The sequence below is a fragment of the Coffea eugenioides genome, chromosome 1 (assembly GCF_003713205.1).
Source record: "Coffea eugenioides isolate CCC68of chromosome 1, Ceug_1.0, whole genome shotgun sequence".
In the NCBI taxonomy this organism is placed as follows: domain Eukaryota; kingdom Viridiplantae; phylum Streptophyta; class Magnoliopsida; order Gentianales; family Rubiaceae; genus Coffea; species Coffea eugenioides.
In genome coordinates this window covers 43,588,914-43,600,898 of record NC_040035.1, presented here as the reverse complement: position 1 = coordinate 43,600,898, position 11,985 = coordinate 43,588,914, and the positions used below count along the sequence as shown (strand labels likewise).

Sequence of the window (11,985 nt, the reverse complement as noted above, 5' to 3'; positions counted from 1 at the left end):
AGAAAGGCCAAAGAAAAAAAAAAGAGCGACAAAAGATGGAGAATCAAAAAAGAGAGAGACAGAAAGAGAGAAAGATTTCAAAGGAATAAAAAAAGAAAGGAAGAACAAATGAATAGAGTAAGAAAACTATTTTGTTGCTTATTAGAAGAATAGAGGATAAAAATGTAGAAAATTGACGAAATGAAAAAAGAGGAGAAAGACCAGCGAAGTAGAGAAGATGGCTGAAGACATTGATGGCTACGAGAATGAAACATGACTGGGAATGTGGGTTAAGATGAGGAAATAAAAGACATAATTTTACATTCAAGTCCAAACTTTTCTAGTATTTTATATTGACCCTTGAATGTTTTAAACATCCACAAGTGCTCTCATGAACTCTTTATCATTTCAATATGCAACCTTAATTGTCATATTCTTCAAATATGTCTTGAAAATTTAGTTTTAGAATAACCAACTTCTGTTGGAAATTTTAACAATATCTAATTGATGTTAATTTAAGTGGGTTTTGAATTTTATGATGGATTTAAAAAAAAAAGACAAAAGGAATATTCTTGTGAATTGTTTGGTGAATTAGATATGGATTTGACTCTCTGTTAATGAATTGTAAATGAGTACTTCGTTATAATTTAAGAATTTGATTTGTAGAAAAAAAAAATGAATGGGGCGCACACACACATATATGTGACGTATTAATGAACTCATCTGATTTGATCCAATCAAATCCATTGATTCCTGACCTTGAATTTGACCGAGTCGATACTTGGTCCGGTCTAAAAATATATTGCAACATTAATCGCATCCAAGAAATACAAAAAAGAAAAACTGCACATTTTAAAAAAAAACCATGTTATTGACAATTCTTTTTTACATATCAAACACCAATAAACCAGTTGTGTTCGCGAAAAAGGAGAAAGGAAGAAATTCAATTTAACGAAGAGAGAACCCAAGTGAAAGCACTTGGAAACCATATCTAATCTTAAGAAATTCATCAAGACGAATTCTGGGTTGATCAACCATTGAAGGCCATCCAAGACATCATTTTCCATGATGCCACTTATCAGTAAATTGACACATTAGAAATCAAAACCAAATTACACTTCAATACCAGACTTAGGAAACTCTTATTCTAGAAGCCAACTTATTACTGACGGAATTGTTGTGCGTATATCGATCTCAATGTCACCATTTTCATCATGCCATAGACCAAGTAACTGGTACTCTTCCATCATCCTCGTTAAGCCCTAAAGCTTCCCACACAGCACTGGATCCATCAACAATGTTGTTATCGCAAGGTGGCTGGAAAGCGTGCTCCTTATCACAGCCATTTCTAGAGTCGCATTCATCCACAACCTTTGCAGTCACGCTTCTCCCGTTGCTGGCTGTGATTCTTATCATTTTCCCACACCTCGACCCTCCTGCATACCAACCAGTGGAAAGTGCAACAATCCTTTCACTATTTTTGTGATATTGGCCGTCACATTCTGATTCAGCCCCGCCGTCTCCACCTACGTCAAAATCATTTAGCGTAAGAATTGCCGCCGTGGAGCTAGTAACCGGCGGAGAGCATGTATAAGTGGGTTTAGTCTCTCCTGAACATGTCATGGAGCCAGTTGGGCTACAATTGCCCTGAGGGGATGGCCCGGAAGGCGAGCTTCCGCCGCATATGTGGGTTCCAAGGTCAGGATCGTCGTTACATTTTCCTCCAATGCAAATTAACTGGCCGTCGCAATCATTTAAGGTTTGGCATGGACCATTGCATGAGGAGATGGCTAATCCTGGGGAAGGAAAAGATAAGATATTGAGTGAAATCAAGAAGGAAAGTATGACAAATTTTGCCATGGTTACTGGAAGGAAGGGATGGATAGGGGCTAATGTAGATACTATTAAGCTAGGATGAGGTAAAAAGAGAGTGAAGTGTTGGAAGGGTGGCATTGGGATGAGAGGTTTTGGCGTGTATTTATAGTGTGGATAACATACTAACATAGACGGAACCAGAAAAATTAGTTAGAGAAAGCGAGCTTTAACATATTTAAAATTGTACATACATCATATAGTATTATTTTCAAAATTTTTCAAGGCCAAAAATTTGAATTTACAAAAAAATTATTTAAAAAATCTTAAAATTTTAAGGAAGAAAAATCTAATTTTTAAGACTTTAGGGCGGCCCGCATGGTATGGAATGGATTTGTTATGGTTGTCATGAGAATGAGAAGAATGAGCCACTGCTGACATTATTATCTTTGATGCTGGCTGCTGCCTTTTGTTGACTGACTATATAAAGTGTACAGTCAACTATGAAAAAATTCCCACTTCACACTGTAGAGCTTCTGATACGTCTAAAAGTACATGGCCATGGTTAGACGTGAAAATGACTCAAGTGGACCTTGAATGAACGGTGTATTATTTAAATTCAAACTCGAGTTCGAGCTCAATTTAATTTAATTTATTTTGGATTGAATTTGAACTCGATTGAATCTAAACTAAATCAAGCTCATTAAATTTAAGTGATATAAATTAGCATGTCGTAGAATTTTAAACAACGGATACAATACACAAGTTTTGTAAATAACTCGATTGAATTCGGCTTCTTCACATCGCCAGTCATTGATAAATATAAGAGTTGACGAGAGGCCATAGATAATGACGCAGCAAAGAGTGTGAAAATGGAAAAAAGAAGTCATCGCAGTTTTTCAGTACAGATTATAGACCGGGTTGACCACCAAGTATTTGCCGTTCAACTAAGGTTACTGATACTGATATTTGCCGGGCTGGGGCGCCTGGCCGGGCCGCAGGGGATTAGTCGGGTCCCGTAAGAATTGACCCGGACACTCCTGTGTAGACAAAAAAAAAAAAAAAAACTAAGGTTACTGATATGTTACGCCAATTAAATTTTAGGCTTTCTACATAAAGTCAGTGGCCCTTGGGTAAATTTATATGCCTATGCCTCCAGCTTTTGGTAGAGTTTTCTTCCGTGGAAGACCAGTTAAAACAAATGTAGATGGTGGTCAGGTTGAAATTTGCAACCAATCAAGAATATATAGGTTCAGAAGATAACACCCTTTGTATTTGCAATGTGTTCAATTCTTATGAGAGATTGAGACTTCAGATAGGTGTAGCTTATTAGTGACACCAGACTTGGAGAAGGCCAGGCCTAATGCAGGCACAGGGAAAAGGGCATCAATAATAATAAGAATTTGGTTAGTGAATTTACGATTAGTAATTCCGATATAACAACCTGACTAAATTTTCACACTTTATGACGCATGATTAGTAAGTATATAACAACATACCAACATCAATCACTTTCGGATAGCAGTTGCGGGTTTCCTTGTCAACAAAAACATACCAACATTGATGCTGGAAATTCACTAAACAACTCTTCTGCCCACAATTTTGCATTTGATTAACTCGAGAGATGCTACGAATTTTCTTTAGTGGAAAACTTAGCTGGTATTTGATGGAATTTGGGTGGAAGTCAAGGGACCAACTTCATATAGAAACTGCTAAATTATTACGTTACAAAATCCAGAAATTTTGAGATTGTATTAGTTCACTTCAGACCCGTTTAGCAGTTCCCTACCCTAAAGAATCTACGAATTTCTTAGAGAATTTTTTTTTAAAATTTTTTTAGTAAAGGTGGGATAGGATTTAAGAAGTAAGGGGGAGACAAAGGAATTAGAATCCAGAATCTTTATGTTATGGGGCCTCAACCTTTAATTAATTTTTTAGAGATGGAGCCAATCAAACAAAAAAATAATGAGCAAAGTAGTTTTACTTATATGTGTTAACAATTGAAAAATAACCACCCAAAAAAAAAAAGTTCCATAGACACGCATATGCTGACCAACTCCTCTCTTCTTAACTTATTTTCTTGTGTCTTTTGGGGTGAAAAATTAATTATTTACCTGCATGCTACCTCATATCCGAATTTGGTTGGTTGAAAATGAATATTTTAGCCGCAAATACCAGAAAAGGCCAAAAGGAAAATGGAACCCCAGCTTACCACCTTACTCGAACGTTAGTCCAATGTGGCTTTGATCACCAATGAATGGATGACAGTTTTGAGGCCCATTTCAGAGTGGGAGGCATTTAAGAATTCTTTTTAAGCTCGAAATTTTTTGCCATCATGATTCAGACCAGCATAAAAAAGAGCCTTTTGGTCTTTGTTCTGTCTTTTTGGGCAGTCCAATTGTAACCAATCTTTACTAGTTTTCGATTCATGTCTTTAGTCCGATCTTTCAAGCTCACGATCAGATCTTCTGAGAAGAATTTGGTTTCTGGACAGCCAATTGCAAATTTGTAATCCATGTTTTATTCCTCATTGTAAGTAGACCAATTACTTTATACGTATTTCAACTTTGTCAAAAATAAACTATATTGACCTTTCCTTTTGACCCTTTTACCTTCATGTTTCTTATTCCAATCTTTTAAGTTAATTTCAATACTTACACAAAATTTTATTTAAATTACGATCACTTCCGCTGAGAAATAAAAAGCAATAGGTTTTGCTGCTATATTCAAGCTTTTAAAGAAGTAGAAGATTTGGTGTTACAACTGGATTACGGTCTAGTAGTATGAAGCTTGGAAGTCTGCCGTAGTGTTTTAAATTTTTGTAACAGTAATCGTAGGTACAACAATGGATCCGTATGGATGAGCTATTTTTAGAAGTATTTTAAAAAAAATTTATTGTAATGATGCACATGAAAAACTTTTATTGTAAATGGTTAGGTATTTTTGAAGGGTATTTTTAAGGTGCTTTGAGGATGTATTTTGGAGTATTTTTAAAATTTAAAATTTTTTGAAATATTTTTTGAAAATTAAAAATAACACCACATACCACCGCCACCAACCCTTTCTTCCTCCTTTCTTGCCATTCTTCCTCTTTCCTCTTCCTCCCTCTTTCTCTCGTTCCCTCCTTCCTCCTCCCCTCTCCACTTTCCTTTTCCCCCCACTGAAACTTCCCCCTTTTCCCCTTTTCAATTATGACCAAAGCTCCTTCGGTCACGACTGAGATCTCAGTCATAATCGGGAAGGGGAAAGGAGGGGGAGGAAGGTTCTAGTGGGGGGAAAGGAAAGATAGAGAGGAGAGAAGAGGAAGAAAGAAAAGAAAAAGGGAAAGAGATGAAAAAAAAAGAAGGGAGAGAGTGGCATCAGTGATGGATGGTGATCATAGGTGGCAGTGGTGCGTGATAGTGGGTGGAAAAAAGAGTATAAATTTTTATTTATTTTTTAGGTATATTTGAAATGGGATAATTTTAGAAACCTCCCTTGAGATTTTTTCTAATCATACCTTGCAACCCTAAAGTTTCTGAAATCACACTTAACACCCTTGACAACTTTTGTAACATATTAGCCCCTTTAGGTAAAAATAGTATTAAAAAGTGTATTTAGGAGAGAGACTATAATATTCTTCCACGTTTGCCCTTTTGCAAGTTGATTTTTGAAAACTCGAAGATGAAATTAAAAACAAGTTGATTATTTTTCTACCCTTTTCATATTTCTTGTGCAAGAAAAGGCAAGAACAAAGAAAAACCCTTTATGTTCGATTATGTAAAAATAAAGTAACAAAATGCCATAAAATTTGGACACATTTTGGGTGTTTTTTTTTTTTTTTGCATATGCAACCGAAGATAGGTTTTGAGATACTTAAACAATCTAAACATAAAAAATTTAACTTTTTTTAACTATGATTTTATCGTGTTATCTAGTTTAATCAATAAGAGGTGAGGAAAAATAGATTAAAATCATTCATTTGTTGAAGAAAAATGCTGCAATACAGTTGAAATCATGAAAAAATGCATATTAAATATATCTATAATGGCGTTCAATTATCAAAAACAAAATTTTTGAAAAACTGGTTAACAAACAGTATTAAAAAAATTTATTTCCTTTCTATCCAAAACTTTGGCACAGATCTTATAACGGTCATACGAATCAACAAAAAATATACAATTCAACAGTTATTGTACTTACACTCTCTTAATTACTATGTAAGTATTGCAGTCCTATTTGTTTTTATTTTCATCTTCTAAAATTCAAAAATCAACTTACAAAAGGGCAAAATTGGAAGAATACTATTGTCCCTCTACTAAATATATTTTTAGTATTATTTTTACATAAAAGGGCTGACATGTTACAAAGGTTGTCATTGTAAGGGTGTTAAGTGTAATTTTAGAAACTTGAGGGGTGTTAGGTGTGATTAGAAAAAACCTCAAGGGAGGTATTTGAAATGAAGTGTGATTAGAAAAAACCTCAAGGGAGGTATTTGAAATGATCTCATTTCAAATTGTGTATATTTTTTGCATTGTTACTATAGATTTCACAAACAAAAAACAGTTTTTGAAAAAAAAAAAAGAAGAAGATACATCCAAATAGAGCCTATATTTTTCGAACAAACTAAGTAAAACTTTTGAAAAAATCAGTGAAGGGGGATTTTATCTGGGATACCCGAAAAAAAAATAATGAAAAACATGCCATTTCCTTTAAAAAAGACAGAGGATAGGTTCTTAAATATGCATAAAATTTGTTTAAAGTGGTAAAACGTGCGCCATACTTCATCACCACCATTGTTATATTTTTGGTAAATCCTTTTCGTGGTGTGGCCACGGCAGCCATCTGTTTTCCATGGTGCGTCACCCTGTGGGTGTGACTTTCAACTACTCTCTCTTAAGCCCAACCATATGGTTGATTTAAGAAGCAAATTTTTCATATTCCATTTAACAGACGAGGGATGAGATTTAAAAAAAAAAAAGGAGCTCTAAATTCTAGAGTTTTAATTTTAATCACTAAATTAAAGCCTTCTCCGTAGCTGATCCAAGGATTACGAATTTTTCAATACAAAAAAAAAAAAAAAAGTCCAAACATCACTCTCCACTAATAAATAGTTAAGGCATAATATTCAGCAAAATGGAAAAGAAAACTTCAAGACATTTTTGACAACCAGCAAACCGGCAGGTCTTTGACCAATAATCTCCTCTCATCCGTGCGCTGAGCTTGGCATTCTCAACCGTTGACATAGAAACTGCACAGCTCCCTCTTGGGTAATGCGGCCGTTCGGTTTGACTTGACTGAGAGGAGGCATGACCAACACTAATTTGTTTTTTTAATGTGTGCATTTCTCTGCGACCATTTTCGTTAGTCAAATACTATAAGGATCCTTAAACCCCCAGCTGTAACCTAATTTTCTGACCTTATCCTAACTTTTGAGTTTGAACTTTGGAGTTTGGTCTAAGTATTTATGAGACTCCAAAAAGGATGGAGTTTTCAAGCCATCAACCCAACCCAACTCGTTCTTTTGCGGCTGTCCATGACACGAACTGTCGTCTTGTTAAATCTAAAAATCGATATAGTTTCTAGCAAAAGCATACACAATCTATACAAATGTTGGGGAGAAAAAAATGTTGAATTAATCACATGTCAAAGATGTCCAAATTTTTTAAGTTCATCCTCTGAACCGTTTGATGTCCAAATTATTATCTTTACCAATTCAACTGTGCTAACAAATAGGAGTACAAAAATGCTTCTCATTTGTTTTTATCAGCGATTGCATACGTAAAGCTAATTTTTTTTTTATTTAATCTTAGTAGTCACAGAAATTATGAATTCGTTTGGATGGTTATATTTTAAAATTTTTATGAAAAAATATACTGTAACAATTTGTTGTATGTAAAACAAAAATATGATTAGAAAATATATTCACAAAAAAGGTGAAACTTTTTCTTCAGAAAATTACAACATAAACAAGGCAAATTTTGCATGGAGTTGTCACTTAGTCAATCAATTACATAGCCATATATGAATTGGCTAACTCTCATTAATCAGCGTTTACAAATGTAACAATAATGATATTTACCTCTTCACCAAAAGTAGTAGCAGAAGCATTAGGGAAAAAGAATTTCTAAACCCATATCCAAAAAAAAAGGCGAAAAAAGAAAAAGAAAATAAAAAAGCTAATTACCAAATGAATCAATCACCGAGGTGCTAATGACACCGAGAAATCAGTCGGAAGTCTAACCCGGTCCGACCACATTTTCGAGTCCAAATAAAGCTTGGATATTTTTCCCGCGACCCGTCGCATATCGGGTCTCTTATTCGGATCCACATGTGCGCATTCCAACACCAGACGGATTAACTTCTCCGCCACCTCCACCGGGAACGAATCCTTCAACCGCTTATCCACCCACCGTCTCAGCCTTCCCTCCACCGTTTCATTACCCTCTCCGCCAGTTTCCACCGCCTCCGTCGCTGAATCGATAATTGAAATCTTCCTATAATCCCCACTCGCTTTATCATATTTATACTTCAGCGGCTCCTCCCCGGACAAAAGCTCCAGAATCACCACTCCAAAAGCGTACACGTCAGACTTCTGCGTCGCCAAGCCGGTGGACTTAAACTCCGGCGACATGTATCCTCTCACTCCTTCAAATTGCCTACCCCTACTCCCCGACCTCCGCAGCTCCGGCAACTCCTCTTCCGTTATCTCACCTCTTTCATATCTCTCCGTCTCGGAGCATAGCTCGGCGGCTCCGAAATGGCAAATTCGGGCATTCAAGGAAGGCTCAGTGATAATAATTCCGCTGCTCTTCACGTACTTGTGGACCAAACTTATGCTGAATCCGGCTGCGGTGTGGATATAATTCAAGCCGTTAGCTAAATCCGTGGCGATTTGCATTCGCGACATCCAGGTGGAAAGAACGGTGAAATCAGGGTTTCTAGGATTTCGGAGACAAGTAGAAAGATTCGAGCCGCTGATAAATTCATAAACTAAGTAAATGTGATCGTTTGAAATGGAAGCTCCGAGGAGCTTGATTAAGCATTTATGATGGCTTTTACAAATTACCGATAATTTGGATCTCAGCTCAGATTCGTGGATTGTCTGATGGATTTTCCGTTGAAAAATAATGACGTCTTTTCCGTTGAGCTCGCAGCGCCAGGACTGGGAGGAGGAGGAGGAAGTGGAGTAGCGTTTGGCGAGAAAATTGTTGGTGGCGGAACGGATTTCGGAGAAATCATAAATATGGGCGTGTTCCGGGAGGGAGAGATGGAGGCTGGAGAGGGATGTACGGCTTGAAGCGGAGGTTGTGCCAACCGACGAATTTATTCGAAAATCAGAACCGGAGCCGGTGGCCGGGGCAGAACCTGAATGAAAGGTGCCGCTGGTGGAGGGACTGGAGGAAGGAAGTTTAGCGAATGGAGAATTTGGGGAGGGGCGGCGGGGGGATTGTGTTGCTTGAGGGGAGGTTCTGGGTTTGGTCCTGACCGGACGTGGCGTGGGTTGGGGTGGCGTTGTTGGGATGGGTTCGGAGGCATCGGTTGCCATTTTGGATCTACACATGCGACGATGACGAGGAAAGAAGGTGGTTTTATTTCCTTTATTTTCTAAGCTTTTAAGCTGGGAATGGGAATGGGGTGGAATTTGGGATTGTTTAGAAAAAAGAAGAAGAAAGCTGAATTGGAAAAGGAGGGATTCGAGTCATTTGATGGAGGCATAGACTTTCGGCGTGAGGCTTTTTTGAGGTTGGGGTTTAAAGCTTTAAAGGGTAGAGAAAAAGTATTTACGCTGTAATTAAAATGTTTTAAGTCAAATGATGATTTTGATTATTGAAAATGGAAAAGGTGGTTTGGTTTGGTTTGGTCTGCCATACTTTGATGAGGTTGGAGAAGTGCAAAAGCGTCGGGGCAGACTTTCCTTTACAGGTCTCCAACTCGATTGCCTCGAAGAAACAACCTCACGGGCCGACTTAGTTTGGATAAAATGATTTGGAGAGACAGTTACGTAGATTGGTTCGCTTTGGTAAGAACCAAACAATATAACAATACCTTTTACAAACAAGAGGATAGCAGTGTATTTGAATCTCATTATCTATGTAAAGGTGGTCGAATATTGGCCGTAGGTGACTTGTAAGCGATTTAGAATATATTTGAATTGTTATTTTTTAAAATTTTTATAAAAAAAAATATTGTAATAATTTGATATATATAAAATAAAAATATGATTTAAAAATATGTTCAAAAAAATAAAAAATAAATTTTAGAAAATAACAGCATTCCAAACAAGGCCACAGTTTTTCTAATGTCAAGTTTACACATATATAACCACTGAATGGATATTTAATACTCTTTTTTTTTTTTTAGTTTCGTCTTGTTTGGAAAGTTATTTTTTTTAATTTTTTTTTCATCTTTTATGAAAATATTTTTTAATCAATTTTTTATTTTATATATATCGAATTATTACTGTACATTATCTATAAAAGTTTTAAAAAATAGCAATAATGTAAATGAACCTAAATATATTTCCTCTTCTTTCATATTCTCCTTTAAGCTTTCTCCTCCAAACTCCAAAACTCCGCCTAACAATAAAGAAGGATGGATGGAGGTGGGAATGCTGTGGACGCAGTAGAAGCACCGGTGGCTGTCACTTGTCAGGTTGGGCGTTGGAAGAAAATCATTACTATTATGACGGCTGGAAAGTGAGGTACAGTAAAAAGAAGAAGAAACAGAGAAATACAAAGTATATGGACATTTGATGAAGACGGGAGTGAAGAAGAAATAATTTGCTAATTAACCATCTAAGATTGGTGACCGACCCAGATGTTCTGGACCTTGTAAACTTTCGTAAATGGATTTGGATGTATCCTTTTGTTGGATTTTCTCTCCTGCTTCCCCTCTCTCTCTCCTTTGTTTTTGGTAGCAAGCTTTTCTCCTATGCAGTATGACTCTTGAGTTTTGTCTACTTGCCTTTGGACCGCAGCCCTTCTATTATTTGTTAATTTGACGGCTTCTGGCCCTGTTCTTTGCAGTTGCAGGTTCATCTGCATCATTTCTTGAACTTTTCTCTGGTCTTCTTCAAATGAAAATTCCATGCGTGTGAAGGAGCTCCTCTCCCTGTCTTCCAAACTCAGTAAGTACCAAACTCAGTAGACTTTTTTAATGGTAAAAAAAACTAAAATCTATAATCACATGAAGACTAGTTTTTTAGTTTTTGTTGATTCTGATGATCAGTTTCTATAACAACTTTTGGAAACTAATCTCTTGTCGGTCATATGAATCGTGTGGTAGGCTATAAACTAATCTTAATATGCGTCTAATCAGATATAGTGTCTAATTTTTATCCCAACTAGAATTCAAAAGATGACAATTTCAGCCGGCCTGTCCTTTCGAATTGTTTTTTTTGGTTGGAATCCAATTAAAGAACAATTATTTGGTATGCTCCAAAATTTTTTTTTTTTAAAGCGTTCGTAGCAGGACAGGAACTGCATGAGGTAGTCCTGGGATGGCGGTCTGCGGGGGTACCTGCATTAAGAATATTCACAATCAATACACCATTAGGATATTATTAAGACTTATAAAAAAAGTAGACTTTAAGCAACAGCCATCATATCCATAATCTACTTTACCGTCGTTTGCTTCAAACTACTAATATAATTATAGGTGACAAATATTCTTTACGGTAAAAAAATCCCAGCGACCATTAAACTATTGTTTGGGTTGATTTTTGATCATCAAATAATTTTTCATCATAAATTGACTACTAAACTAATTAATCAGCATAATCGTCGAATCTTAATCTACAAAATAATCAAAACGTCCAGGGCTATTTTTATCCACCACTAACTTGACCATATTCCCTTGCTCCATTAAGTTCTAGCCAAAAAGCTCATTTTAGTTTTCTTGATGGCAACAGCTATACCCTTCCTCTTTCTAGATAAACGGCATTAAATGTATGTATTTTCACAACTCCAAAATTCATCCAATATAATTAACATTTAGTAGTGGACAAAAATACCCTTATGCATTCTAATTATGTTGTAGATTAAGAGCCAAAATCCATGAAATGGCCACGGGTGTGCTGATTAGTTAGTTTAATGATAAATTTGTGACGAACAATTGTTTGATGGTCAAAAATTAATTTGAGTAATAGTTTAATGGTCACTGAGATTTTTGTCCTAAAAATAATAATGTCATTAAGCAGTACCATCATGTTCA

At 36.1% G+C, this 11,985-nt stretch overlaps 2 protein-coding genes across 2 annotated transcripts; both read right to left on the bottom strand.

Annotated features, from left to right (window-relative positions):
* Nucleotides 1-938: 938 nt before the first annotated feature.
* Nucleotides 939-1,914, bottom strand: LOC113778660 (kiwellin-like). The gene has a single exon (XM_027324137.1). The coding sequence runs from the start codon at nt 1,837-1,839 to the stop codon at nt 1,192-1,194; it is 648 nt and encodes a 215-aa protein (XP_027179938.1). The 5' UTR covers nt 1,840-1,914; the 3' UTR covers nt 939-1,191.
* A 5,839-nt stretch (nt 1,915-7,753) lies between these two features.
* On the bottom strand, nt 7,754-9,553 carry LOC113781501 (lysM domain receptor-like kinase 3). The gene has a single exon (XM_027327452.1). The coding sequence runs from the start codon at nt 9,332-9,334 to the stop codon at nt 7,970-7,972; it is 1,365 nt and encodes a 454-aa protein (XP_027183253.1). The 5' UTR covers nt 9,335-9,553; the 3' UTR covers nt 7,754-7,969.
* Between the last annotated feature and the right edge of the window lie 2,432 nt (nt 9,554-11,985).

What these genes read in the sequence shown, in the direction of transcription:
- LOC113778660 (XM_027324137.1), bottom strand. Translation starts at nt 1,839, where the DNA reads ATGGCAAAATTTGTCATACTTTCCTTCTTGATTTCACTCAATATCTTA.
- LOC113781501 (XM_027327452.1), bottom strand. Translation starts at nt 9,334, where the DNA reads ATGTGTAGATCCAAAATGGCAACCGATGCCTCCGAACCCATCCCAACA.